Source organism: Lates calcarifer, linkage group LG9 (assembly GCF_001640805.2).
Source record: "Lates calcarifer isolate ASB-BC8 linkage group LG9, TLL_Latcal_v3, whole genome shotgun sequence".
NCBI classification, from domain to species: domain Eukaryota; kingdom Metazoa; phylum Chordata; class Actinopteri; family Centropomidae; genus Lates; species Lates calcarifer.
Window position 1 is genome coordinate 21,483,870 of NC_066841.1, and position 26,676 is coordinate 21,510,545.

The 26,676-nt window shown below is 39.9% G+C and overlaps 2 protein-coding genes across 5 annotated transcripts in view; one reads left to right on the plus strand and one right to left on the minus strand.

Annotated features, from left to right (window-relative positions):
• Window positions 1-26,676, minus strand: part of LOC108881532 (E3 ubiquitin-protein ligase MARCHF3) — a 52,631-nt gene that overhangs the window by 5,465 nt on the left and 20,490 nt on the right. The window contains exon 7 of one of the 4 annotated variants that reach the window (XM_051072696.1): window positions 2,194-2,245. The exons of 1 other annotated variant lie outside the window; for it this stretch is intronic. In XM_051072696.1, coding sequence (XP_050928653.1) covers window positions 2,227-2,245 — 19 coding nt within the window. In that variant the 3' untranslated portion in view covers window positions 2,194-2,226. Of the gene's footprint in view, window positions 1-2,193; window positions 2,246-26,676 lie in introns of those variants that run through there. 2 more of the 4 variants (XM_018673598.2, XM_051072694.1) reach the window with 2 other exon arrangements.
• On the plus strand, window positions 5,975-26,171 carry lmnb1 (lamin B1). The gene is made up of 11 exons (XM_018673601.2): window positions 5,975-6,537; window positions 9,925-10,081; window positions 10,351-10,476; window positions 12,060-12,230; window positions 18,039-18,164; window positions 18,658-18,878; window positions 20,337-20,565; window positions 21,063-21,167; window positions 24,537-24,656; window positions 24,816-24,929; window positions 25,078-26,171. Exons 1-11 carry the CDS (start codon window positions 6,182-6,184, stop codon window positions 25,117-25,119), a joined length of 1,767 nt encoding a protein of 588 aa, XP_018529117.1. The 5' UTR covers window positions 5,975-6,181; the 3' UTR covers window positions 25,120-26,171.

A 26,676-nucleotide genomic window follows, 5' to 3' on the forward strand; every position in this document is an offset into this window, starting at 1 on the left:
TCAAACCCTACAACCAGCACTGCTCCTAATATACCACATACCCACATGGACCTTTTTTCACTAGGTTTCTGCACTTTAATTAATCCAAAACAGCTGCTATCAGTTATTCATTGTGTGCAATTCCATTTTCAAATGTGCAATATCTGTATTTAGATCATCTTCTGTCTCTATGTATAAAGTCCTGTGTATATTGCTCTTCTGTTAATATTTTTTATTACAGTCATGTTTATACAGTTGTGTATATTTTTTATAGCCTTATCTTATTTTTATCTTGCCTTTACTCGTATTTATGTCTTTTTCTGTCTTTTCAATCACTTATGCTGCTGCAATGATGTAAATTTCCCCATTGTGGGACTAATTAAGGATTATCTTTTCTTATCTTATCATAACAGTGCACTGCATTACAGTTTGTTTCACTGGTGGTACTGAGAGAGAAAACATTTAATCGCTTAGTTTGTAAGTTTGTCTTAACATTGCTAAAATGTGAACTGAGCACAAAAATTCTGCACTGTATTATCTTTTAATTCCACCTTTTAAGACACTTAAGACATCTAGTATCTTTTGTATGTGAACTACCTGTTTTAAGATGATCACTGTAAGACTCAACAGGCTGCAGCATTTTCTTTGATCTTGAGGATCTTGTTCAAACAAGGAATTATGAGTATATTAATACAAGATAATGTCAGTTAGTAGGCAACATAGCACACTATCAGCCTCTTAATTGATAGTGCAGATAAAGAAAGCACTGTGTACGATGTATTTCTTAAACTAGCTAAAGAGTGATTAGAAAATTCTGTACTTTGTCTTGGCCACACACAGACAGTATCTTTCTCAGCTGTTACAGTAATACTTACCATTTGTATCTGCAACTTTGAAATAAAAGCATCATATTTTTTAGATGTTCAAATATTTTCGGCCTATGGAAGCTCATTTCCACCGGTATAAGAAAAAAACTGCAAAGAGATAGTAAGTCATAATCATGAGATGATACATTAAAATTGAGATAATAATTTGGAAAAGTCTGTATGCACTCCAGTGGTGCACCAAGTTGTCCTCACCATGCCAACAATATGTTATCCTAAATAAGGTAACCATGACACTGACCAGATGTTTCCAGTTGCTGTTCAATGAAGATTGCCACTTCAACCACATCATTTTTATTCTGTCTACACAAGGGTGTGTTTGCTCCATATAATCCAGTGTGAATCAGCAAGCAAATTAAGTATTTCATCTGTTGTAAAGCCCTGTTTAAAATAGTCTTCAATGTGCTCACAATCCATGTCATTGTCAAGGTGAAATAGGAGAACTCATGCCAAAGAACTGCTACTTTGAGTCTTGTGTGAAAGTATCTTATAATTTTGACATGATCTCATAATTATAATTTTTTAATCTCACAATTTCGACATTATCTCATAACTTCGATTTACTATCTCGTAATTTTGATTTGTTATCTCATAATTTTGATGTTATCTCATAATTATGACTTTTTATCTCATAATTTCGACATTACCTCAGCATTTTGACTTATCTCATAATTTGTACCTATCTCACAATTATGACTTTTTATCTCATAATTTCGACATTATCTCATAATGTCGACATTATGTCATAATTTCACTTTATTCATTATTTTGATTTATTATCTCATTATTATGATTCTTATCTCATATTTCCATCTTATTTCATAATTTCAACATTATCTCATAATTATTTTTTTTAATCTCACAATTTCAACATTATCTCATAATTTCGACATTATCTCATCATTTTGATTTATTTCATAATTTCGACATTATCTCATAATTTTGACTTTTTATCTCATAATTTTGACTTAACACAGGCAGTTTTTTTTTTCTTATACTGGCGGAAATGGGCTTCCATATCAGCTCTGCTATGGTGAGAAAGCTGCCAGTTCAGAGGTAGTTTTAATCGTGCCTGTTGTCTTTTGGTGTTCTGTGTAGAAAAGGTAACATAAAGGTTTGTATCATCAGAGTTTTTACCTCCTATCCTCTTGTCCTCTTCTGAAGAAACTGTGGACCATGTCCTTATTCAATGGGTCCTCTGTGAAGACACATCTTCTGCTTCACAAATGGACTTTTGGTTACAGGACGGTCAGGTTTTTGTGGGCTGCCTTTATGTACTTCCTCTGATGGAGTATAGTCATCACCAGTGCTTTCAATACAGCTTGTACAGGCCTCTGATCCCTCAGATACTTTGGAGAACCGTTCAAAATATTTCTGGTAAGCTGAAAATGAAACATACAAGAGGCTTATAGTTAAAAGAAGAGACATGAACCCAGTGTGAAAATCTTAAATTGTCTGTGAGACCCCCTTAGAATCTTGGCAACCTAACCTGACAATGAACCCTGTGTATTAAGCAGGGTTAAGAGTTGGTGGTTTTGCAAGAGCTACAAGGTTAATAGAGAGACATGGTGGTTAATTCCACTGACTGTTTTATTTACAGTTGGATTCATTTTAAATGAATGTTAACTTGCTATGTTTCAGAATGCATATTTGCAAGTATACTGTCAGTTCTCCTCCAAGCTGATACATCTGGGTCATCACCAGCATCAACTTGAGCTTCCAGGGATGTATGCATCTGCACTGCTGTCAGAATCTAGGCTTATATATATATATATATATATATATATATATATATATATATATATATATATATATATATACACATATATATACACACACACAATTTACATTTTGCATTGTTGGATCTTAAGAAGGTTCTAAGTAGTGTTTCAAAATGCAAAAAGAAGAAATGGGAGTGAGACAAGAAAAAATTTTGAGTAAGCAATTTATTGCAAACATATATATATATATATATATATATATATATATATATATATATGTAGAGAGAGAGAGAGAGAGATACAGATATAGATAGATAGATAAACAGATAGACAGATAGGCAGTAGAGAGAGACATGGGGGAAGGAGCAATCTCACTGTAGCTGCAGCAAATTCTAATCACCTGGGAGGACACCTGCATTGCAACTGGCCAGTAACAATAACAGGATAGAATGTTCTATTAAATTACTGCCATATGAAATGAGCTAAAAACGAATGACTATTGAACATGTAAATTGTAGCCATGTCTTTGCTGATGTAAGTTGCAACATTATCTTCTTCCATCATTGATGCTGCAGGCAAAAGCCTCTTGCAGCATCTGAGTCTGGGGTTTGTTTTGAGCACTTTACTTTTGTGGAACTAATCTATGGATTCTCTCCATACTGTTTGACTGACTGATACTATTTGACTATTACTTAGGTGGTAAAAGAAGCTAATGGTGTACTATACAAGAACAGTGTAATGCGATTATGGTATCACAACTGAAAATCAGATGGCCAAATATTGAGCCAGCATTATTACCTGTGTTTGGTATTTTTGTATTTTGTGTGCCTGGACAAGCAATTAAAATAATGCCCCCTCAGGTGATGTAAGTGTGTCCTCATTCTGGTGAGTTGGCCACTCTGTCTGCAGGACATCAAAGACATTTTACCACTCTTCAGGAATGTACTTTAAAGTACTGTGTTTTATTTAAAAAACACACAAACAAACATGTTTTCTAGACATTGGAAGTTTACAAAGACTAATAAATAAACATGATTTTGTTGTTATGTTGTCTTCCATTCCACCTGATGATGGGTGATTTATTTTGTGACAGCCAGGATTTATTAAACAGGTATGGCACTCTGGAGCCACAAAGCAACACTGGCCAAGAAATAACGGCTAACAGATGGTAAAACTTTTAGTATCATGATGTTAATCTCTTGAGCCTGCTTATTCATATTGCTTAGAAATACATCTATACTGAACAGAAATATCTCACATTTTGTCACATCTGCCCCAGCCACCTCCCTTGACACCCCCTCCACATGTCATTCTCTGTCCTCCTAATGATAAGCAGACCCCCAAGAAAAACCCCAGATACAAGAAACAACAAGAGACTTGTAACATTGCAGGTGCACAACAAATATCTAGCAGGTTGTTGGGGAGTCCAAATCCAGCAGTGTTAAAATTGTTGTGACCCATTTGTGAACAACAAAGAGTGCGGCAATGAGCTAAAGCCAAAGAGAGCACAGGACTTTGGGGAGTTGTACAACATCAACAACAACTTTGTGTCTTTACTACAAATCAGTGCAAAATCAACTTGGTTCTTGCCAACATTGGTTTTGGAAGAAAAAAAATCCTGTCTTGCACCTGGTATTGTGTCATTTCCTGTGTTACTTCTTGTGTGTGTTTTCATGACAAAACCTATTTTGGAGACCAGACAGAATGTAACTTAACATTCTGTGCTGGTGTTCTCCAGGTGCTCCAACACTGTAAAGATGTACAGGCCAGACTAATGGGAAACTAAGTATTGGTGGGCTGAAATAAACTCCACCCTCCTCTTACATTCCAGTGAGGAGAGAAAATCAACTGATGCACACAACATTAAAATAACAATATGTATATATTCCCATTGCTGGCTTTACACCTGCCTTGAAGTAATGAACAATATCACTCCCTACTAATCAAATGTCAAACTTCATTATATAATGTGGTTTTATGAATAAATGCATGAACACACTTTTCTTCATGCCCAATTTGTATCTGTTATTAACTGTAACTTAGCACATAAAGACCTAAAAAATCTTCTGCACAAGGTACTGGTCATAATATTTAGCATTCAACATGCTGTATTTGACCAAACAAAACCAATCATTCTTCATAGGCCAGAGAGCATTAAGAGAAAAACAAAGATTTAAAGAATAAATAAATAGTAAATGTTGCACCGCTGGTTCTTTTGTTCTGAAGTTGATGGGTTTTGAAGGGCCTTTGTTAGATGTTCAAATAAAATCTGTGATGTTTTATTTAAATCTTTTCTGCTCCTTCTTGTACACCTCACCTCTGACTTTCCTTTGAATTTTGTAAAACCAGCGACTTTTCCTCTCACCCTCCTGTGCCAACATTCCTCCTCCTCTGCCTCACAATGCTCCTGGTTTCTTTCCTGCTGAAGCTGACTGTGTGATCAATATTATTATTTGTGGCCTCATGTGATTTCTTTCATTGGCCAAGAAGTAATTGCTAAGTCCCATCATATGAGTCCTGTATAATGTTTGTTGTACTTCTTTCAAGATGTCTGGTCTGCTGTCTAAGTGACTGTAGACTTGTTAGTGATGAGGTTGAATCTGAACAGATAGTTGCTCTCAAGTGGTCTAACCTCCTCTACCTCCACTGCCGACAGTATTGCAATCATTTCAACCGTGTATACTGATAAACCATCACTGATCCTTTTCCCTGACTTGAAATTCTGGAACATAGACCTATATTATCCATCTTTTAAGTCAGAAGCTTAGTGGTGGTGACGGTAAAGTCATGCGACCATGGTGTGGTTCATTTGTAGCCTAACGTTAGCCTGTTACAATTGTATTTTTTGGTTCAAAAATTATAAAAGTAGCGTTCATCTGTGAAGATTATCCAGCTTTTAAGTATCAGAATCGTTTGTTGGTCACAGTTTGATGCGATCAAAATAAGTCATCCTTGCACCCCTCAATTAAACTCTCAATTGATGAACCATGCTGTATGTGCAGTATTAAACCTTACAGCATCAGAAAACTTTAATTTTCTGTGTTAAGTCTGCGTCCCAAACGTACAATCAGAAACTCCGCAGAAAGTCCACTCCGGTAAACTTGTGGATTTAAACAGTTCTCGGTGATGCTGAAAATGCTTAGATTTAACCAATGAAATGAATTCAGACTCAGCCGTTAAAAGAAAAATCAGGCAGTGCTTGTTGTTTACGCCGGGGCGCTCGGTTTCAATAACCGGGGTTAGTTGCTAAACTCAAAGTATAACAGGCGTGGAGAGAAATCGACTCCGCCTCCTCTGGGGAGTATCGGCACACGCCGGCAATTTTTGAAGTGAACCCAAAAATTAAAGTTGAAAGACGCATTGCGTCGAGCCACCCCATTGGCCAGTGGTTCACCCCGTAAAATTTTCAATGAGCCGCCATATTAGGAAGTCAACCCCTCTTTCATTCGTGAAGGAAAACACAGGATATACTTCCAGGACAATTTTCAGAAGCGCTGGCTGTTGTTGCGCGCTCCAATCTAAATCGTTACATCAGCACGAGTGGTATCCTGGTTTGGTTTCAGTCTTTAATACGGGTTATTTAGCTACTGTTCTACAATGGCGACCGCGGCTGCAACTCCGACCGGCCAGAGAAGCACGTGCGGCAGCGGTACACCGCTGAGTCCGACTAGGATAAGCAGACTACAGGAGAAACAACAACTCAGGGAACTCAACGACCGCCTGGCCGTCTACATCGACAAAGTCCGTAGTTTGGAGTCCGAAAACGACACACTCCACCTGCAAATAAGCGAGAAGGAAGAAGTGAGGAGCAGGGAGGTGTGCGGACTGAAAGCCTTGTACGAGACCGAGCTAGCCGACGCCAGGAGGTGTTTGGATGATTCCTCTAAGGAGCGGGCCTGGCTGCAAATTGAGCTGGGAAAGATCAAGTCCGAGCATGAGCAGCTTCTACAGAAGTAAGTCGTTATCAGTTTCATTATGTTACACAGTGTAATGCAGACGCGAACTGTTGAAGATTAGTTTAGGGCTGTATGCTGAGTTTGATTTTCGAGCCACTATTGTACCACGACGCAGGAAGTTAGTCCGGTGGATTACGTTTTCTCGTCTGCGGATAGCGTCACTCAAATTGCAGTACTATGGTAAAGCATGCTTTATGATTTCATTGTCCATTTTGTTTTGGGCCTCGTTAGAAGGCCCTCTTAAATTTGATATAGTTAAACAGCATGTCCTTTAAAAATAAAAAAATACTGGCCGTTACCCATCCACCACTGTCTGTGTTACTGAAATAGAACTGTCAGACCACGTTTTCTAAATGTTAGATTTATTTTACCATGGCTAAACCCAATGAAATAAAAGATCAAATATGTTAACTAACCAGAAAACAAAATGTATTCACAGAAATGTATGTGTGTTTTAGAATAATAGAGTAATGTAACAGAATAATAATTAGAATGAAAAGGCTCCGCGTTCCCTGAAAGTGACACGGTGCCTTTAGGGTCTAACATTAGGATCTGTTAAGGACAGAAGGCGCAAACAGAGGCGCCGAATTGCAGTGATTTAATGAGGAAAATGATAAACCGTTTTAAAAAGGTTTAAAAGCATTCGGTTTTTATACTATTTAAAGTGGCACACAGAATTGATGTATATTTAGCACGGCATAGATGAGACATATAAGTAACATGATGTTAATATGCAAATTGTGCTAATTGAATATTGGATGTTGTAGTCATTTGAATGGACAGCACCCACGTATTAGCAAACATGAGCGTGTTTCTGTGTATTCTCATATATCTGTGAAAACGTGACAGCAGCAGCTGTTACTCACAGCTGTTAAAGTGCTTCAAGAGTCAATGTGGAGTTTCCTCAGTCAAAGTATGGTGTTCTCTGAATTCAAATGTCAATTAGATGTTCAATTAATAGTAACAAATATGTCAGAAAAATAAGTGTATCTGTGATGTATCTATATGATGCAGTTACTAAACATAAAATGAAAACACATTTATTTGATTGAATTGATTAAAACATATTAATCAACAAAGCAGAAGACTAGGATGTGCGGTGTAACGGTCAGACGGGGTACCGCAGTTATGTAGTTTGCCTCTAAATGTTTACTAGGATGGTGTTTCACATGCTCTCTGACCACCCATAAGGGTCACACAAATTCTAAACAAATGAACCACACCATGGTTGCATGATGAAGTCATGTCACCACCACTAAGCTTCCAACTTAAAGAGTTTAAGGGGTAAAATAGGTTTATGTTTCAGAATTTCAAGTCAAAATATGGAAAAGGATCAGTGATGATTTATCAGTATACACAGGTGAAATGATTGTAAGAGCTCACTTTGTCGCTTAGTGCTTGCTCATGGTGGGATCTGTTGGGTTTCTCTCTGTAAATTTTATAAGATAAAGAGTACGGTCTAGACCTGCTCTATATGTACTGTGCCTCGAGATAACTTCTGTTGTGAATTGGCGCTATATAAATAAAATTTGACTTGACTTGACTTTGGCAGTTGTGTTTATGAACATGGCTGTCTGGTTTAGCTGAGCTACCAGTGGCTCATGCTAGTCAGTGAGCAGTTGCTTGGTTATTGCAGACCAGGAGCTGAGTGTCAGACAGCAGATGGCACTGTTGCAGCTCTCATTAACTGTATAAGCAACAGCCTTCTGATTTTAGTATAAATGCTTTTTACTGGTGGCAGTAAATCTTTAAAGACCTCCTGGGCTGATGAAGTTGGTGCAGCATTATTTGTGCATCTCTAGGACATCTGTCTCAGCTGAACAGCTGTTTCCAGCAGCTGCACAAATGTTAGCTACAATGAGCAACGCACAAGTCACTATCATAGTATACAAGTTGGACTGTGACTGGCCTGTTGTTGAAGAAACATATGTCACTGTTAACCAGCTTTATCATGGAAAGTAACCACGGTATTTCATAAATTAATGATTAACTATCTGTTGATTTGTCTTCTGCCAATTAAGGAAATTACTAAAAATGTGCATCTCTAATTATACAGAGTAGTCAAGAGATAGTAATGTGTTTGCTTATTATTAGGAGCCAGTAGTCAAAGGGATTTCTTCAATGTGATTATTTTGGTTATTATAATTGGTTTAAACTGTTAGTTGGTTGCAGTCATTTATTTTTTTCAACTGATCACTAACCACATTGGACTGCTCTTTAATTGCTTAAGCTTTCTCACTGTGGTGCTTTCTGATGAAGCTGTAAACTTATTGTCTTTGTAAAGCATGTCAGATAGATGTTGTCAGATATGTTCTTACTGAGAATGCTCCAGTGAAGTGAGAGCCTGTACAGGCTGTTTTTGTCTCCCAGCTAATGTTTCTCAGTAAAATGTGAGAAAGCAGACATACCACACTACATTCCACTCATAGTTTAACCACTTTAGCTGCAGTCCCACCCACCCATCATATCCCTGAAGCACAGCATGAGATAATAAGTAGCCTCTGTCTCAGCATAGCTCTTCCAACACACCACTTTACTCACAAACCCACTGAGCAGTCCATGTTGACTTGGGCTGGGAAATGGATGTGCTGTGTGTTTTTGAAAATTATGTCTATTTTTTCTATCCAAGGATTCAGGAGAATTAAAAAAAATAAATTCCTAAAACTGAAAAGCATTTGTTTTTAATAATCAGCAGAAAAATGACACAGAAAGCTCATATTCTAATTAACAGCTCTTCTCTTTACTTTTCTCTTGTTCTAACCTTTTGTGGCTACCAGAGGACCCGATTTACTGTAAACTGAGCCGACCACAGTCAGCTGGCAGCAGAAACCAATCTAAAACTTTTTGACATAATGTACTCTCTGTGAGTACTGTGTATGTTGTGCTTCAAGTTTTGAAAGTTTACCCCTTACCATAAAGAGAAGGAGGAACAGCTAAAATTAATGACATGTAATCAAACATGTCATAAATCAAACCTGCCTTAAATCCTAGCTTCATGATGATTTTAACATTCACCTACTCTGAACCTAACTTTTATTTGGTTGTTCACATTAAAGGTTTCACAAATAGTTGTGTAAGAAATGCAAAAATAGTCAGAGTGAAGTTGAATGTCTGACTCCTCACACTTCTGCTCAGCTGGCCAATCACCATGTAAATATCAGATTGTTGGTTTCAGAAAGTTGCAGAAAATGGTTGACCCAGATATCCATCTGACATGCAGTTCAAACAGCCCATAAATCCTGCTCACTCATCGGGTTTAGGTTTGATCCAACATTTCTCAAATTTGTGTTAGGATATACATGTAGGTCCTTGTTGGCAGTCTTTGGGTTTTAATGCACACTGTGATCCACATACACTCACCATGCTGTGTCCTTTTCCTTCCAGCTACAACAAGAAGGACTCTGTGGCAGCAGGAGCCCAGGCTAGGTTGAAGGACTTGGAGGCTCAGCTGAACTCCAAAGAGGCCATGCTGGCTACAGTGTTGTCTGAGAAGAGGGGCCTGGAGGCCACACTGAGCGACCTGCAAGAACAGCTGCAGGAGGTACAGCAAGACTGTATAATGAATATGATGAGGCTAGTGGAGAGAGATTTTCTTTTCCCTTTTAACTGTTCCTTCAAACAGTAATGGAGCAATGGAGAAAACTGATTGTAAATACTTTAGTACCCCAACAAAATGTTGTGCTAGTTTGTTTTTCTGTGGTGTGTCCAGTGCTTCTCTTGAATGTTGCTCTGGGCACGTTAAAAGTTGTTAACCACTTTCCACTCATCTAGACTTATTTTCAAAGCACTGCCTGTCTTCTGTGTTATCAGCTGGATACAGGTCTCGCTCAGGCCAAGAAGCACCTTGCAGATGAGATGCTCCTGCGTGTTGACCTGGAAAACCGCTGCCAGAGTCTGACTGAGGAAATGGACTTCCGTAAGAACATGCACGAGGAGGTGAGAATTTAATATATTTGATCAAGTAAGAATAGATAAGACTCTGATGCTGATGGCCCAAGCTGGCAAGACAGAATCAAAAGAGAGGCAAATGGTAAATAAAAAGATGAGAGGATAATAATTACATATTGTGCTTAAATATTAAAGGTTCCTTTTTTCCTCCTCAGTGAGATATGAAAATATCATAAGGTTAATTTTTTTTTGTTGTAAGGCATGGTGCTGGAGAAAGTGGACACCCTGGTCTGTTGTTGTTGTGCAGGTATCCCACTGGTTGTTTTAGGGGGACCACCAGCACCTGCTTGGGTCTGGGACTGTAAGGTCTTGCATTGTGCTCTAAAGGAAAGCCACTGCTGAAACAGAATAGTGGTCTCTTTGATAACACTGTCCCTCAAATTTTCGTTAACATTTTCTGTCATCATTTTCTCTTTTCTCTCACTCATGATGTACTGTTATTCACGGCTGCAGTTGCCCAAACTTTAGCACATGCTGCTCTGTGCTGTGTCGGTCTGGTGAAAGCCCCCACAGAGGTTAAATACTTGGGTCTCCACACCAAAAATCAGTTGGACCAGTCCCAGCCTGGTCAGCTGCGAACACGAACTGATGAAGCCTCTTGGATGAGAGGTGAAACGTCTTCTAGACTATAACTAAGTCCAGTTGCTTTCGATTAAACTTTTTCCTTGAGATAACTATGACCTGGATGAATGAGAATATTCACAGAAAACTTTTTCCCTGAGATATCTGTGCTGTGTGTGTCAACCTAACCTGACATGGCTGTAATTCTGTTCCAGCCACATGATTGGTTTGGCACAGCGCTGTTCTCATAATTATTGGCTTTTCATATTGTCAGTCAAAACATGGATGGAAGGAGTTCTATCAACATTGTATTGACTGTCTTACATTTCTATCAAGGAAAAGTTACTTTGTGGTGATTATTATTATTATTATTATTATTATTGTTTTATCGACCAGCTCTACGATTGATTCAACCTTATGACCACTTCAGAAGATATAGTTTGTGGTGCTGCTGAAGTGTGTTGCATGACACAGGTGTTTCTGTTATTTTGGTGGGAACACTGCGGACTGTTGATATAGATGTGGTGGGCAGAATAATAGAAAAACCTGCTGACTGGGCTTTGAGAACAGAATCAAGGAACCACAAGAGCAAAAGCATGATGACCTTGGGGGCGCCCCATAGCCGAATGGTTGGGGCCTGTACCACATGGGCTCATGTGCCCTAAGCAGCTGGTCCCCGGATCGACACACGGTTCGGCCGGATCTTTACTGCGTGTCATTCCCCTGCTCTCTCTCCCTGTTTCCTGTCTCATCTCCACTGTCCTATCCAAACAAAGGAGAAAAAAAGCATGATAAGATGAGATAATCCTTTATTAGTCCCACAATGGGGAAATTTACATTGATTAACATGATGACCTTGTGTTCTCAAAAGAGCTGTAACTGACAACTAAGTGAATAATTTTTTTCACTGAATTGATGATGTTTAACCTAATGAGAGATGACTTGAGTTAATTACGGCAGGATCAAACCTGAGACCAATGTCTAAGTGTTGAATGTGTGTTGTACTACAGGAAGTAAAGGAGGCCCGGCAGCGGTATGAGACCCGACTGGTAGAGGTGGACTCTGGACGGAAAGAGGAGTATGAGTATAAACTGACTCAGGCCCTAGCTGACATGAGGGCTCAGAACGAGGAGCAGATCAAGATATACAAGGACAACATGGAGAGCACCTACCTGACCAAGGTAAGAAAACACACACGCACACATACACACACACACACACACACACACACACACTGTCTCAGTACATATGCTCCATTCACAGATCAGAAGAAGAAAAACTTGATTAATCCTCGCAGGGAAATGATGTCACCATTGATCAATACTTGGTTATGAAAGTGAATAAGTAAAAATTACTATAAAAACGTAATAATAATAAATATACAGTAAGTGAGTAGAAAAATGTACAAATGCAAATGTGGAAAGTAGTTATTAAGTAGATTAATTGGAATTTCACAGTGACATTTACTGTCAGTAAATTAACAGTAGTCTAACAGCAGTACTGATGGAGATGTGCAGAAAGAAGTGAATTACTGGATGGTCACAGGAAGGTAGGACCTTCTGCACCTTAAGCCAGATACACATTCTGTGCTCTTTTGGCAAGAACACTGTAGTGGTAGCCGTAGACAGCTGTTATCATTTTACAAGAATCACGGCGAGTATTTGACTGACAAAAACTTAAGGCACAGGCTGTTGGTTCAATCGCAAAAGGAGGGGGTGTCAGAGAAAGGGAAATCCCATAAGCAGGAACCCAGATATTACTTGTTCTGGATATTTTCAACTCTGACTGTGGAGTTTTTTGCAATGTCTTGACTCTGTCGGTTGCAGCTTGGTTCGAAAAGATGGAAGAAATCAGTGATAAAATGAAATGCTTTTTCACAGTTTCTGCAACTGGAATGACACTCTGGTGACAAAAAAAATCATCTTTCAATTAAGACCACACCCCCTGCCCCTCCTTTTAAAAAGGAGGGCTGTACTTTTACACACTATAAAAGACATCCGTTTGGAGTGTACGATATCCACTGCTGAAATAACACCAGATGAACCATGCCCTCTATCAAGAGAAACACCAGGACCGTGCATCTGATGCCTAAAGACCTTTCAAAGTTTTGGGGGTTTACTCTAAAACTCTGACTGCTGAGACCGACCAGCAGTCTGAGGGCGAGGTGTGTATGGACGGCCCTCCACCTTCCACAGAAACCCTGGCATCGCGCCCCCCGGAGCATCTCTTCTCTGACCTGGTTCTGACCCTACCGTCCCTCGGACGTTCACCGTCGTTCGCTGAGCTCTCTTGGCCTCTCTCAAAATCATCCGATCTGACTCTACCCCCCAGACGTTTGGCGGCGTGCCCTGAGATGTCTCCACCACTTCCATGTTTACTGCCCACACCGGAAGGTGAGAGCATGGCGGATGTGCCTCCGCCTCTTTCACATTCATCTTCCTCTGATTCGAGTTCATCCTCATCAGAAAATGACAGCAGGGTGATACAGCTGTGATATTTCTGTATTTAGTAAAATATGGGGAGAGGGGGTATCAATAATACAAAAGAGGTAATAAAAGAAATAAAAAAGTTGTAAATGCAGTGGTAGCAGTAATACAAGAAGCAGTACTAATCATTTCTAAATAAAACTGCAGGTGTTGAGTGGGGTTGTAGGAGCAGCAGGAGGCTGTCCAGGGAAGATGTTAGAGTTGGTGTGATGTAGGGATGCAACGGTATTCGGTAAAATATTGAACCCTTCAGTCCGCCCTGCACGGTACAATACGCCCTAATGGACCGCAGGTTTTCGGTTTTGCAGTTCATTTTGCATTGGTGCTTACTGCTGTCCAGTGTGTGTGTGCCTGTCCAGGCAGGCGAAAGCCCTCCCCACGAGTTAATGTCCAATCACTGTTGTGCCTCCACCCACTCACACTGTAACTGGAGCCGGGTTGAAAGTGCAGCTTACAGAAGCGGAGACAACGAAAACAAACGGGCATGGCCAGCACTAGCGGAAGGGTTGAGAGGCATGAGGTTGAAGAAGCACCGGCTTCATTCAAATTTCCAGTGTGGTATCATTTCGCTTTCGCTGTTGAATACAATGACGAGGGAGTGAACAGTTTTACTGTCTGTAAATGTTGCCTGAAACATGTCCACTACTCAAAAGGAAACACAAGCAGTATGTCCATATATCTCCAGCGTAAGCATCCTGATTTAACAGTTCCTGAACAAGGGACAGACGAGCGACTCGAAAAGGCAGCAAAACAACTGTCTACCGAGAACGCTTTTGAACAGACCTACTGAGCCACTTCAGACAAACACAAGAAAATAACTTGTGCAGTGGGAGCGTTCATTGCCAAAGATTTGCAGCCCTTTTCTGTGGTCAAAGATCAAACTATACAGTGTACACTGTGTGCACAATTATTAGGCAAGTGAGTATTTTGACCATATCATCATTTTTATGCATATTTTCCAACTCCAAGCTGTAAAAACTTGAGTGCTCGTTGGATTTGAGCATATCAGGTGATGTGTATTTGTGTAATGAGGGAGGGTGTGGCCTAAGGAGATCAACACCCTATATCAAGGTTTGCATAATTATTAGACAGATTCTTTTCCCCAGGCAAAATGGGCTGAAAAAGAGATTTGACTGACACTGAAAAGTCAAAAATTGTAAAAAAAAAAAAAAAAAAAAAATCTTTCAGAGGGATGCAGCACCCTTGAAATGGTAAAGATATTGGGTCATGATCAACTGTCAAACATTTTGTGGCAAAAGGTCAACAGGGTCGAAAAAAACGTGTTGAGAAAAAAAGATGCAAATTAACTGCCAAAGATTTACGAAAAATCAAGCGTGAAGCTACTAGGAACCCATTGTCCTCCAGTGCTGGCATATTCCAGAACTGTAACCTACCTGGAGTACCCAGAAGTACAAGGTGTTCAGTGCTCAGAGACATGGCCAAGGTAAGGAAGGCTGAAATCCGACCACCACTGAACAAGACACATAAGTTAAAACGTCAAGACTGGGCCAAGAAATACCCGAAGACTGATTTTTAGGTTTTATGGACTGATGAAATGAGAGTGACTCTTGACCGACCAGATGGATGGGCCCATGGCTGGATCAGTAATGGGCACAAAGCTCCACTTCGATTCAGATGCCAGAAAGGTGGAGGTGGGGGTCTGGTATGGGCTGGTATCATTAAAGATGAGCTAGTTGGACCTTTTCGGGTTGAAGAAGGACTTAAAATCAACTCTCAGAACTACTGCCAGTTTTTAGAGGACACTTTCTTCAAGCAGTGGTACAGAAAAAAGCCTGCATCTTTCAAGAAGACCATGATTTTTATGCAGGACAATGCTCCATCACATGCATCAAAGTACTCCACTGCATGGCTTGCCAGTAAAGGCCTTAAAGATGACAGGAAAATGACATGGCCCCCTTCCTCACCTGACTTAAACCCTATTGAGAACTTGTGGGCTCTTCTTAAACGGGAGATTTACCATGAAGGAAAACAGTACACCTCTCTGAACAGTGTCTGGGAGGTTGTGGTTGCTGCTGCACAAAAAGTTGACAGTCGTCAACAGCTAAAGAAATTGACAGACTCCATGGATGGAAGGCTTGTGACAGTTATTTGAGTGACAGTTTTCAGTTGTTTGTTCATTATTTTCACTTTAACAGATGAAAATAAACAAGTGAGATGGGAAAATATTTGTTTTTCATTTAGTTGCCTAATAATTCTGCGTACCAATATTTGCCAAATAATTGTGCACACTGAGATATTCTCTTAAGAAAGACAATACCTGACTTTTACTTTCTTAAATATTCAGGTTTGAGCTTTATTAACATTTTTGGATTGAGTGAGAGTGCTGTAGTTGTTAAAAAATAAGATTAATCGTCAAAAAAGCAAAGCAAGCAAAGGTATGTGAACCCTTTGGAATTTCAGGGTTTTCTGCATTAATTTCTCCTAAAATGTGATCTGATCTTCATCTAAGTCAAGGGTATTGACAAATATAATGTGCCTAAAATAATAACACAATTTTTTTCTTATCTTTCACGTCTTTCATGTCTGTTGAATGCACTCATTCAACATTCAAAATGGTAGTGGAAAGAGTAAGTGAACCCTTGGAATTAATAGCTGGTTGACCCCCCCCCCTTGGCAGCAATAACCCCAACCAAGCGCTTCCTGTAGCTGTGGACCATACCTGCACATCGTTCAGGAGGAATTTTAGTCCATTCTTCCTGGCAGAGCTGCTTTAGCTCTGTCATATTCTTTGGATGTCTCATGTGTATGGCTCTCTTCAAATCATTCCATAGCATCTCTATTGGATTGAGGTCTGGGCTCTGACTTGGCCACTCCAAAAGGTGGATTTTGTTGTTCTGAAGCCATTCTGTTGTGGAATTGCTCCAGTGTTTTGGCTCATTGTCCTGTTGCATCACCCAACTTCTACAGAGTTTCAGCTGACATACAGACATTCTCACATTATCCTGAAGAATTTTTTGACACACTTGGGAATTCATCTTCCCCTCATCTCCCCTGATTGCAAGCTGGCCAGGCCCTGATGCAGCAAAGCAGGCCCAAATCAGGATGTTTCCTCCACCATACTTTACGGTTGGGATGATGTTTTCATGATGATGTACAGTGCCCTCTTTATGCCAGATGTAGTGCTGCGTGTTCTTTCCAAATAGTTCAATCTTAGTTTCATCAGTCCACAAAACATTTTGCCAATACCGCTGTGGAGTGTCAATGTGTTTTCTCACAGACTTCAGGCGTGCAGCAATGTTCTTTTTAGTAAGCAGCGGCTTCCTTCATGGTGTCCTGCCAAAGACACCCTGCTTGTTCAATGTTTTACGTACTGTAGACTCATGAACACAGATGTAAGCCAGCTCCAATGATGCCTTCAAATCTTTGGCTGTCACTCGGGATTGTTTCTTTACCTCATTGATCAGTCTTCTTGTGCTCTTGGGGTCATTTTGACTGGGTGCCCACTTCTTGGTAGAGTAGCCACAGTCCCAAAGTGTCTCCATTTGTAGATTGTTTTCCTAACTGTAGACTGGTGAATTTCGAAAGTCTTTGAAATGACTTTATAACCCTGTCCAGCTTTATGTAAATCAGCAATTCTCAATCAACAAAACTTTTTGGTGAAGCATGGCTCACATAAGCGTATTCTTCTTGTGATGAGTAAAGTCAAAAAGTCAAAGTAGCTCTAGTCCACACCTCCAAACTCATATTTGTCAATACCCTTGACTTAGATGAAGATCAGATCACATTTGAGGAGAAATTAATGCAAAAAACCCTTAAATTCTAAAGGGTTCACATACTTTTTCTTGCAACTGTATACCAATAGTCAAGGAATAAGAGGCAGTTTACCATTTGAAAGTGTTGTGTTTAACAGTTGTAACAGTTAACTTGAAAGGAAAGTGTTATATTATTCAGTACACGAGTGATACTGGAATTTGTTTACTGTGAAATGCAGTTTTTGCTGACAAGCAAAATAAAGATATAATTTTGGGAGAAAAAAAACATAGTTCTCTTTACACACAAAGCATGTACCGAAACTGGCCCAAAGTGGCCCCTAGTGTGATGTGAACTAATGTAGATGATGGGCAATATATGGAGCATTAGACATAGTCAGATGAAGTGATTATTTGGCACTAATCAAACCATCAGAAAAACACAAGTGGTTCAACTGCTTTGCACTGCTGACACCATAATAAATTATACAAGGTGAAAGCACAGTCATGTGATCTGTGGTATGTTGACAAACCAGTTTTGTCAGCACACTCAATATACTCTATATATGTAATACACAATTAACCTCATACACGGTAAGCTAGTAAACAATAATCTGTCTCAAGTCAATCAGTGAGTAAGTAAGCAGTGAGAAAGCCAACACACAAACAACACTACTAACTTCCTGCATGTCAGGAAGTGACTGACTCTGCTCAGTTCCTCTTTGAGGGTGTGTTGAGAAGGAAGCAGTGTTGATGTTGCTGAATCTCGAAACATCTGTGTGTTTGTCTCCAGCTTGAGGACCTGCGTCGGTTGTCTGAGATGAATGGAGCATCAGCCAACATGGCCCGAGAGGAGCTTAGAGAGTCCAGCCTGAGGATTGAGAGTCTCACCGCCCAGCTGGCAGGACTGCAGAAGGAGGTTCACATTTTATCTACTCATTAAGTTTTTGTTTTTTGACAGAATTAGTCTCTTAAGCAGCAATATGTACACAGTAACTCAAACAGAAAAGTCCAAATGAATCTTAATATAATACAGGAAGTCCAGTTCAAGTTTTTACATCTCTGGAAAGTGACAGACTTTCTGCAGACCAACTCTTCCAAACATTATATCCAGATAAATGTCCTGTAGGCAGGACAGTATGGTCCTGCTTCATACAAAGTGCTTCCACTATCTCTGTTGAACTTTCTCTGTGAAAATTGTATATTTAAATAAAAAGGTCTAATACTGGCTTTTAGATAAAATAAGGTCTGTAATTCACACAGAACTTTCACTGGAAAATTGTTACCTATCTTGTTTTAAATATATTGATTTTATTGAAGCAGGTACCAAAGTTTGCCAGATAACTTGATAAAGTGTTGGCTTGGCCTGTGACACGGGCATCACCTCACTCTCTGACCTCGTCTCTGTTCAGACTCGTGGTTGGCGTGATCGTATAGCAGAGCTAGAGGCAGCATTGGCTCAGGAGAAAGACACAAGCCGCAAGATGCTGGCAGACAGAGACCGTGAGGTGGCTGAGATCCAGGCCAAAATGCAGCAACAGTTGAACGAGTATGAACAGCTGCTGGATGTTAAACTGGCTCTGGACATGGAGATCAATGCCTACCGCAAACTTCTGGAAGGAGAGGAAGAAAGGTGAGGACCCCCAATTTTTATAAGTAGATATGGCATCAGTTAAATGTCCGCTCCATTTCTGACTCACCCACACTCACAGTATTAGTAGATTTTGTACTCAGTTCTCCAGTTCTATAAAGAAATGTACGGTGGCCCTGAAGGTCAACGCACAACGACAAGTCACAAAACACTTCAACATTTCACAAAACACTTCAACATTTCACAAAACACTACAACATTTCACAAAACAAAACAACATTTCACAAAACACAACGACATTCCAGAAAACACATTTGACAAAATGGAAAGGGTAGGACAGTAGCTCTTCTTTGTGATTGGACAGAATCCCTGTCAACTCAGAGTTTATCCAGTGATGTGTTCACGGTCGGTGGATAATAGAATTGAGCATAAGGATGGCTTTCTCAGCATGTAGTGCGCAGCACTCAGGCTACTTATAATATTAATGTTAAGTTGATTATTAGCTAACAAGGCAGCACGAGTCGCAGTAACTACGTTAATTATATAGCCATTATATAGCCAGTCATTAATAATGAGATTGTAAATCAGTCTGGAAACTGGGCAACACCACTTTATCTGTGTGTCTATATCGCTAAACTGCTGCAGCTAGTACGTAGAGAGAGAGAGAGATGGATGGGAAAAACTGGCCTTTAGCGCTCATGCACTGGGCATCGGGAAGCAGTCACTTCTTAAGATGAAGGATAGTCTGATAGTTTCAGCGGACTGTTTTTAACATTAAAAACTACCATGTCACATCTGCATCGCACATTACAAAGCTGTGTGTGAGCTACAACACGATAAACACACACCCTCTCTTGCCCTCTCTCTCTCCAGCTGCAGCAGTTTAGTGCGGTATAGACACACAGATAAAGTGTGATAAAGCAAGTCTGTTGTAATGGGTCTCTGTCTATAAACTTATCTTGTGTGCACAAATTAATCAAGACGGAGGAACATAGTAAAGTGAACCCTCACTGTATAGCCTATACACTAATCTTCTTTCTCTATGATCATTCTGTCAATCCTTATGCTCAATTCTATCACCCACCAACCGTGAACACATCACTGGATAAACTCTGAATTGACAGAGAAGAACTATTGTCCCTACCCTTTCCGTTTTCTGAAATGTTTTGTTTTGTGAAATGTTGTTTTGTTTTGTGAAATGTTGTAGTGTTTTCTGACATCGTTTTGCATTGACCTTCAGGGCCACTGTAGTAATGATTTCATTAGATAAAAATAAGGATATCAGGATTAATATCAGGGAAAGGTGAGCCAGACCTTCCAGAATGTGCCACCTGTCACATCCAGCATTATCCTTGGCATTTCAGCCACGCTGTTGTGTGCTCTGCAACAGACAGGGCTGAGTGTGAGCATCATGCAGCTCTACCCTCAGAGAGGCATAAGTGGTGTATGCAACAGTTATAAATGGGGACCCTGGATCTCTAACTCACTCTCCTCCCGCAGACTGAAGCTGTCTCCCAGTCCTTCATCTCGTGTCACGGTGTCCAGAGCGTCGTCCAGCAGCCGCAGTGTGCGAACTGCTCAGGGAAAGAGAAAGCGTGTTGATGTGGAGGAACAGGAAGCCAGCAGCTCAGTGTCCATTGCTCACTCTGCCTCAGCCACAGGACCCATCTGCATCAACGAGATCGACACTGATGGCAAGTTCATCTGCCTCCACAACAGTGGAGATGAGGTGAGGTTTTTAGATGATACACGCATTTTAGTTACTTTATGTGCAGAAAGTGTTGACATGGGCAGCCGTAGCTCAGGAGGTAGTGGTCACCCACCAATTGGAAGGTTGGTGGTTTGATCCCTGGCTCCTCCAGTCTGCATGCCGAAGTATCCTTGGGCAAGATACTGAACCCTGCTTTGTCCCCAATGTGTCATTGGTGTGTGAATGTGTTAGAATGTACTTTATATAAGGGTGCCCCCATAGCCGAATGGTTGGGGCGCGTACTGACCAGCTGCTCAGGCCTTAGCCCTGAGCAGCCCTGAGCAGCACCACTTTGTATGTGCTGTGTGAATGCATGTGTGAATGGGTGAATGTGACCTGTAGCATGAAGCGCTTTGAGTGGTCAATGAGACTAGAAAAGCACTACATAAGTGTAGTCCATTTACCATTTTGAGATCTGCTGTAACTGTAGTATATTAGACCTGTGACATTGTTTTGTCACTGATTGTGTCTGTCAGGACCAGGCCATGGTGGGTTATGAGATGATTAAGACAAGTGGAAATGCTACAGCCACCTACAAGTTCACACCCAAATACGTCCTGAAGGCTGGCCAGAAAGTCACGGTAAGAGTTTGTCCTGGGAGTCCAATAATTTTCAGCTGAACTCTTTCTGGGGTTTTGGAATTTAGTATGTTTAAGAATCAAACTCATGTCAAAGAAAATATTTTTTAATTAGCTATGTAGTGTGCAGACTGGCATTAGCTGTGCATTCTGCAGGTCAATGTTTGTATGGCAGCTTGCTCATCTTGTCTGTGTACACTGTGTTCCAAATTATTATGCATATACTGTTTTTGTTAATTTTTTCCTAAATAGTCTATATAACTGGCAGTCAATAGGATTAGTCATTCATCAACAATTATATTGTAATCTGGATTTTATTAAACAAAATTACCAATGATGACAATGGCTTTTTTTTTTTTTTTTTTTCTCTGCAAAATAACTTACAATGCAGTGTTCCAAATTATTATGCAAAACAGAGTTTCTAAACACTCAATAGTTTCTAAAGGATTGAAACAGAAATCTGTTGTCATTTTTTTGCAGTAGGAGGTAATATTTCCCAAATCAAAGCTATTTCAATCAAAATCATCTCTACAGATCAATTGACATATTAATATAGGAGCCCTTCTTTGATATCACCTTAACAACTCTCTCATCCGTTGAACTTGTAAGTCAATGTATAGAATCTGCCTGTATTTCCTTTGAGGATGCTAGAATTGCCTCCCAGAGCTGCTGTTTTGAGGTAAACTGCTGTCCACCCTCATAGAGCTTCTTTTTAAGGATGTTCCACGGGTTCTCAATGGGGTTGAGGTCAGGGGATGATGGTGGCCACACCATGATTTTTTCTCCCTCTATGCCCATAGCAGCCAAGGCCTCAATGGTATTTTTTGCAGCATGGGATGGTGCATTGTCTTGCATGAAAATTATTTTATATTTTATTTTAAATTAGTTTACTCTGGAAGGCACATTTCTTCTTTTTATACTACAGCAGGAAATGGGCAGTTAGGAATTCCATATATTTTGCTGAGGTCATTGTGACACCTTCAGGCACCTTAAAGGGGCCTACCAATTCACCTTCTATGATTCCAGCCCCAAACATCACTCGACCACCTCCTAGCTGACATTGCAGCCTTGTTGGGACATGGTGGCCATTCACAAACCATCCAGAATTCCATCCATCTGGACCATCCAGTGTAGCACAGTATTCATCAGTAAATAAAACTGAAAATTAGTCTTCATATATTTCTGAGCCCACTGCATTCGTTTCTCCTTGCGGGCATTGGTTAAGGGTGGCCGGGTGGCTTTACGCACATCAGCAAGCCTCTGGAGGATCCTGCATTGAGAGGTTCTTGGGACTCCAGAGGCACCAGCAGCTTCAGATACCTGTTTTCTACTCATCAGTGGATTTTTCCCAGTTGCTCTCTTAATACAATTAATTTGCCTTTCCTTAATACACCTTTACAGGAACTGACGGCATAGAAAATGCCATTCCAGTTGAGTTCTGTCTTTGTGAAAACCCTGGCATGTGTGTGCTGTAAACTGATGTGCTGCACTGCACCTTTTTTCATGTCAAGTAACAGGGGTCCTTGTTGTGTCTTAACAGAGGAGCAATACACCTGGAAAGCTTAAAGTCGGTCAGATGAGCACTTGTTGAGAAATCGATTTAGGGACAGAGAGACAGATTCCTCCATCTATAGTTAGCGGTCATGATGGCAGTCTTAAAAGGGTACACCTGTAACATGTCTGTATCAGTGTAAGAATTTGGCACACAAAGTGGAACATTAAATCATAGGCTACAATCACACTGTTTCTCCTGTTACTCAAAAAACAATTTAAATCTATGTCCACAGAAATCACGTAAGAATTCATTTCCAGTTATGTCGCCAAGATTCCTGTTTCTACCTTATTCCAGTTCACAGCAAATGAGCCATATCATAAGAGGACAGATACTGATGATTAGGCTACACCCTCATTTATCAGTATGACACTTTGATTCATGGTTGATTCTTGCCCCCTATACCCACCAGTTTTTGGTATTTGTAGGGCCTCCACCCGCATTGGGCTCAGAATGCTCACAATACACAGACTGAAAATACCTACCAAGGTTTATGATAATTGGACAATTTATTAATGAGTTAAACGCCAGTTTCCTGCTCAGCTCCACCCTGGGCAATGTTTTTTGATTGGTGGAGGTCATGTTTTTGTACTGATCATACGCATTTATAATAGAATTGTTTCACATCATACAAATTAGTTAAAAATCCATCATGGTGGCCTTAATTGGCCAAGAGACTTTTTTGTGGAGTATATAGAGTTGTAGTTGAGTCAGATTTGAAGTGAATAGAACACACTCAGATTTAAGAATTATGGAGGCCACTGTACTCTGGGAAATCTCCAATGCAGCAGATTTTGTAGCCTTCCCCAGATCTGTGTACCTTGACACAACCCTGTCTCTCAGCTCTGCAGACAGTTCCTTCTTCCTCATGTTTTGGTTTTTGCTCTGATAAGCATTGTCAGCTGTGAGACCTTATATAGACAGGTGTGTGTCTCTCCAAATCATGTTCAATCAGCAGATTTTACCACAGATTGACTTCAATCAAGGTGTAGAAACATCTCAGAGATTCTCCAGAGAAATGGGAGGAACCTGAGCTAAGTTTGTAGTGTCATTATGGGGTACTGACTGTAAAATCAAAACATGTCTAAATTTAGCAGGAGGCTGCAACATTACAAAATCAAAATGTGAAAAACTGAAGGGGTCTAAATACTTTCTGAATGCATTAAAATCCTAGTTAATTAATTATTGGAATCACTTTGTTTATTATTATTATTATTATCATTGTTATTTTCTTCAAAAAAATGAATTGCAGTTTTGAGGGGCTAAATGTTATGTAAATCTAATGTCTAATGCTTGCAAAGGTGCAGGGCTGTCAAATGTGTGTGTGTGTGTGTATGTGTGTATAAAATATTATTTTTGGTTCAGCCATGACCAGAGGCGTTATGCTTTTAGGTTGTCTGTTTGGCTGTACATACATACTTCCTAGAATTAATTTCTTGAACTTGGTACAAATGTTCTCTTGAACTTTAGGATAAATTGATTAGATTTTGGCGGTCAGAGGTCGCTGTGACCTCACAAAACAAGTTTTTGGCCATAATTCCAGAATTTACAAACTAATGAACTGCAACTGGACTGGTTGATTGAGGCATACAACCACAAGTTAGTGATTCTAGTTTTTGTTTTTTCCTAAAAAGGTAGCTAAAAAAAGAAAAGTAATAACTGATACGGGAACTGACTGATGTTAGTTGATTCTTTACCTCTGAGCAAAATCTCAGTGGAGTCACTTTGGATTTTATGGATATTGTGTGGTGTTATTCACTGAATGTGAAGCTTGTGTTGAAAATTAGGGTCTTTTTGAACCCTGATGTGTTTGTGTACAGGTGTGGGCATCTGATGCTGGTATGAGCTCAAGACCTCCTGCAGACCTGGTTTGGAAGAACCAGTCCTCCTGGGGTCCAGGAGAGGACGTCCATGTGGTGCTAATCAACCCTCAGGGAGAGGTGAGACACACACACACACCCATTCGTCATCTCCATCCCTGTACACTGTCACTATTTAGTCTTTACATACTGGTTGAATTGATTGATTGATTTGGATTCATTATGTTCTTGATGGAAAAGTTTTGAGCAACTCATGATATGTGTGTGTGTATGTGTCAGGAGGTGGCAAAGAGAACCACAACATACAAGACAGGAGTCGAAGAAGAGCAGGGTGAGGAGGAGGAGGATGATAATGGTGTGGAGGCCGTGGAGGAAGACCTCTTCAACCAGCAGGTGACAACATCAGCTCATTAAAGACTCATTCAGGATTTAAGCCCAACAACTGAATGTGCATGTATTTAAAAATATTCCACTGTAGGAACACATTTCTGGGAAAAGAGTTGTTGGTGTCTTCTAATCTGACCACTGTGTTTCTGTGCAGGGAGACCCTCGTGCTGCCAAGAGAGGCTGCTCCATCATGTGATCCCACTGTACCAACCAGCCACCTCTTCCTCCTCCTCTGAGCCCAGCCAGTCTGCTGCCAACTGTAATACTAGAACTATTTTTCTATCTTTTGTAGTGTATTATTTTATCTTTATTTCTCATAAAAAATACAAAACTGATTTTTGTAGGTGTATTTATATCTGGAAACCAAAATAACATGGTCATTGAACAAAATTTACATTTGTAGGTCAGAAGCTTTTTTTTTCCTTTTTAGACCACACAGCATGTAGCTGAACTCAAGGACAGGACAGACTGTTTTTAAGAAAAAAATGAGTCATACCATGTCATTTTAAAAATAGATTTTCATTTTGTTATTGTGTTTTATATTTAATCTTAATTTTATTGTTGATGCTATACTCAAGGCCTTTAAATTCCAAGAACAGCCACAAGATGTCAGTAATTAGTTCAGGTCCTGGGCTGGTTTTGATGTGTTCTTCACTTTGCTTTAGAAGGATTGTTTGGGGGGCGGGGGACTTAACACTAACAGGGCACGTACACTAAAAGCTCTGCAGTAACAGGACATAATATCATAAATGACTTCCCTCATCAGCCTGGACCTTGAGTGGACAAAATGTCAGCGTTATATAATCCAGACACTTCTGCTCAATGGCATCCTTCTAGTATCTTTAGGAACAAATTAATTGTATGATTGTTTTCATAAGGAAGTTAGAGGACAGCTTGTTAGCAGTTACTGAGTTACTTTAAAGCCCTTTATGTGGAAATAAAGAAAAAGATCTGACAAGGGCACACGACCAAAAATGGACTGAAAGCATTTCCCCCAGGGCATGTCATTTTTACAGAAATAAGATCAGGTGCCAACAGAAACATTTGACAGATGTCACACACAGGGGATGTGATGGCATGAGTTTCTCTTCACTGACTCTGAATAAGCGTTGCACCACTAATTAAGAAGTGTTGATTGTATTCTTAACTTTTGATATTTTAAGTGTTTGAAGTACTTTTGTGTCTGTGTGTTACTATGCATGCTATGGCTGTAATCTTGATAGTTGAAAGATTAAATGTCTTCTCGTACTTGTGTTTTACTTTTCCATACATCATTCAATCAATCAAGAACTCAGCAAAATAAAGTGATGCTAGATAACAAAATGAGAAATATATCCTATATCCTGTATTTCAGCAGATTGCTGTTGTCATCAAACAGGTCATTATGTGGTCTTTCCAAATTTAATGTTTTAATGTTGTTTATTTCAAAGCGTGAGAGTTTGGGCTGTCCTAGTGAATCATTTTTAAATAATCGCTTGATTTTACTGATAATCTTCAACCTTTATACAATAGGTTTACTCTCTGGACCTGGTCCAAGGAGAGACAGCATTCATCCCAATGTTATCTGCAGCGGCCTCAATCTCTTATAGAACTTGTGACTTTCAGTGGTGGAAAAAGTACTCAGATCCTTTACTGAAGTAAAAGTACCACACAGTGACAAACTAACAGATGGAGGCAGTGGTATCTCAGCAGCTCCCAGTAGAATTCCTGTTCCTGTTTTTGTCAGTGGAGTCTGGTAGTGATATATAAATAA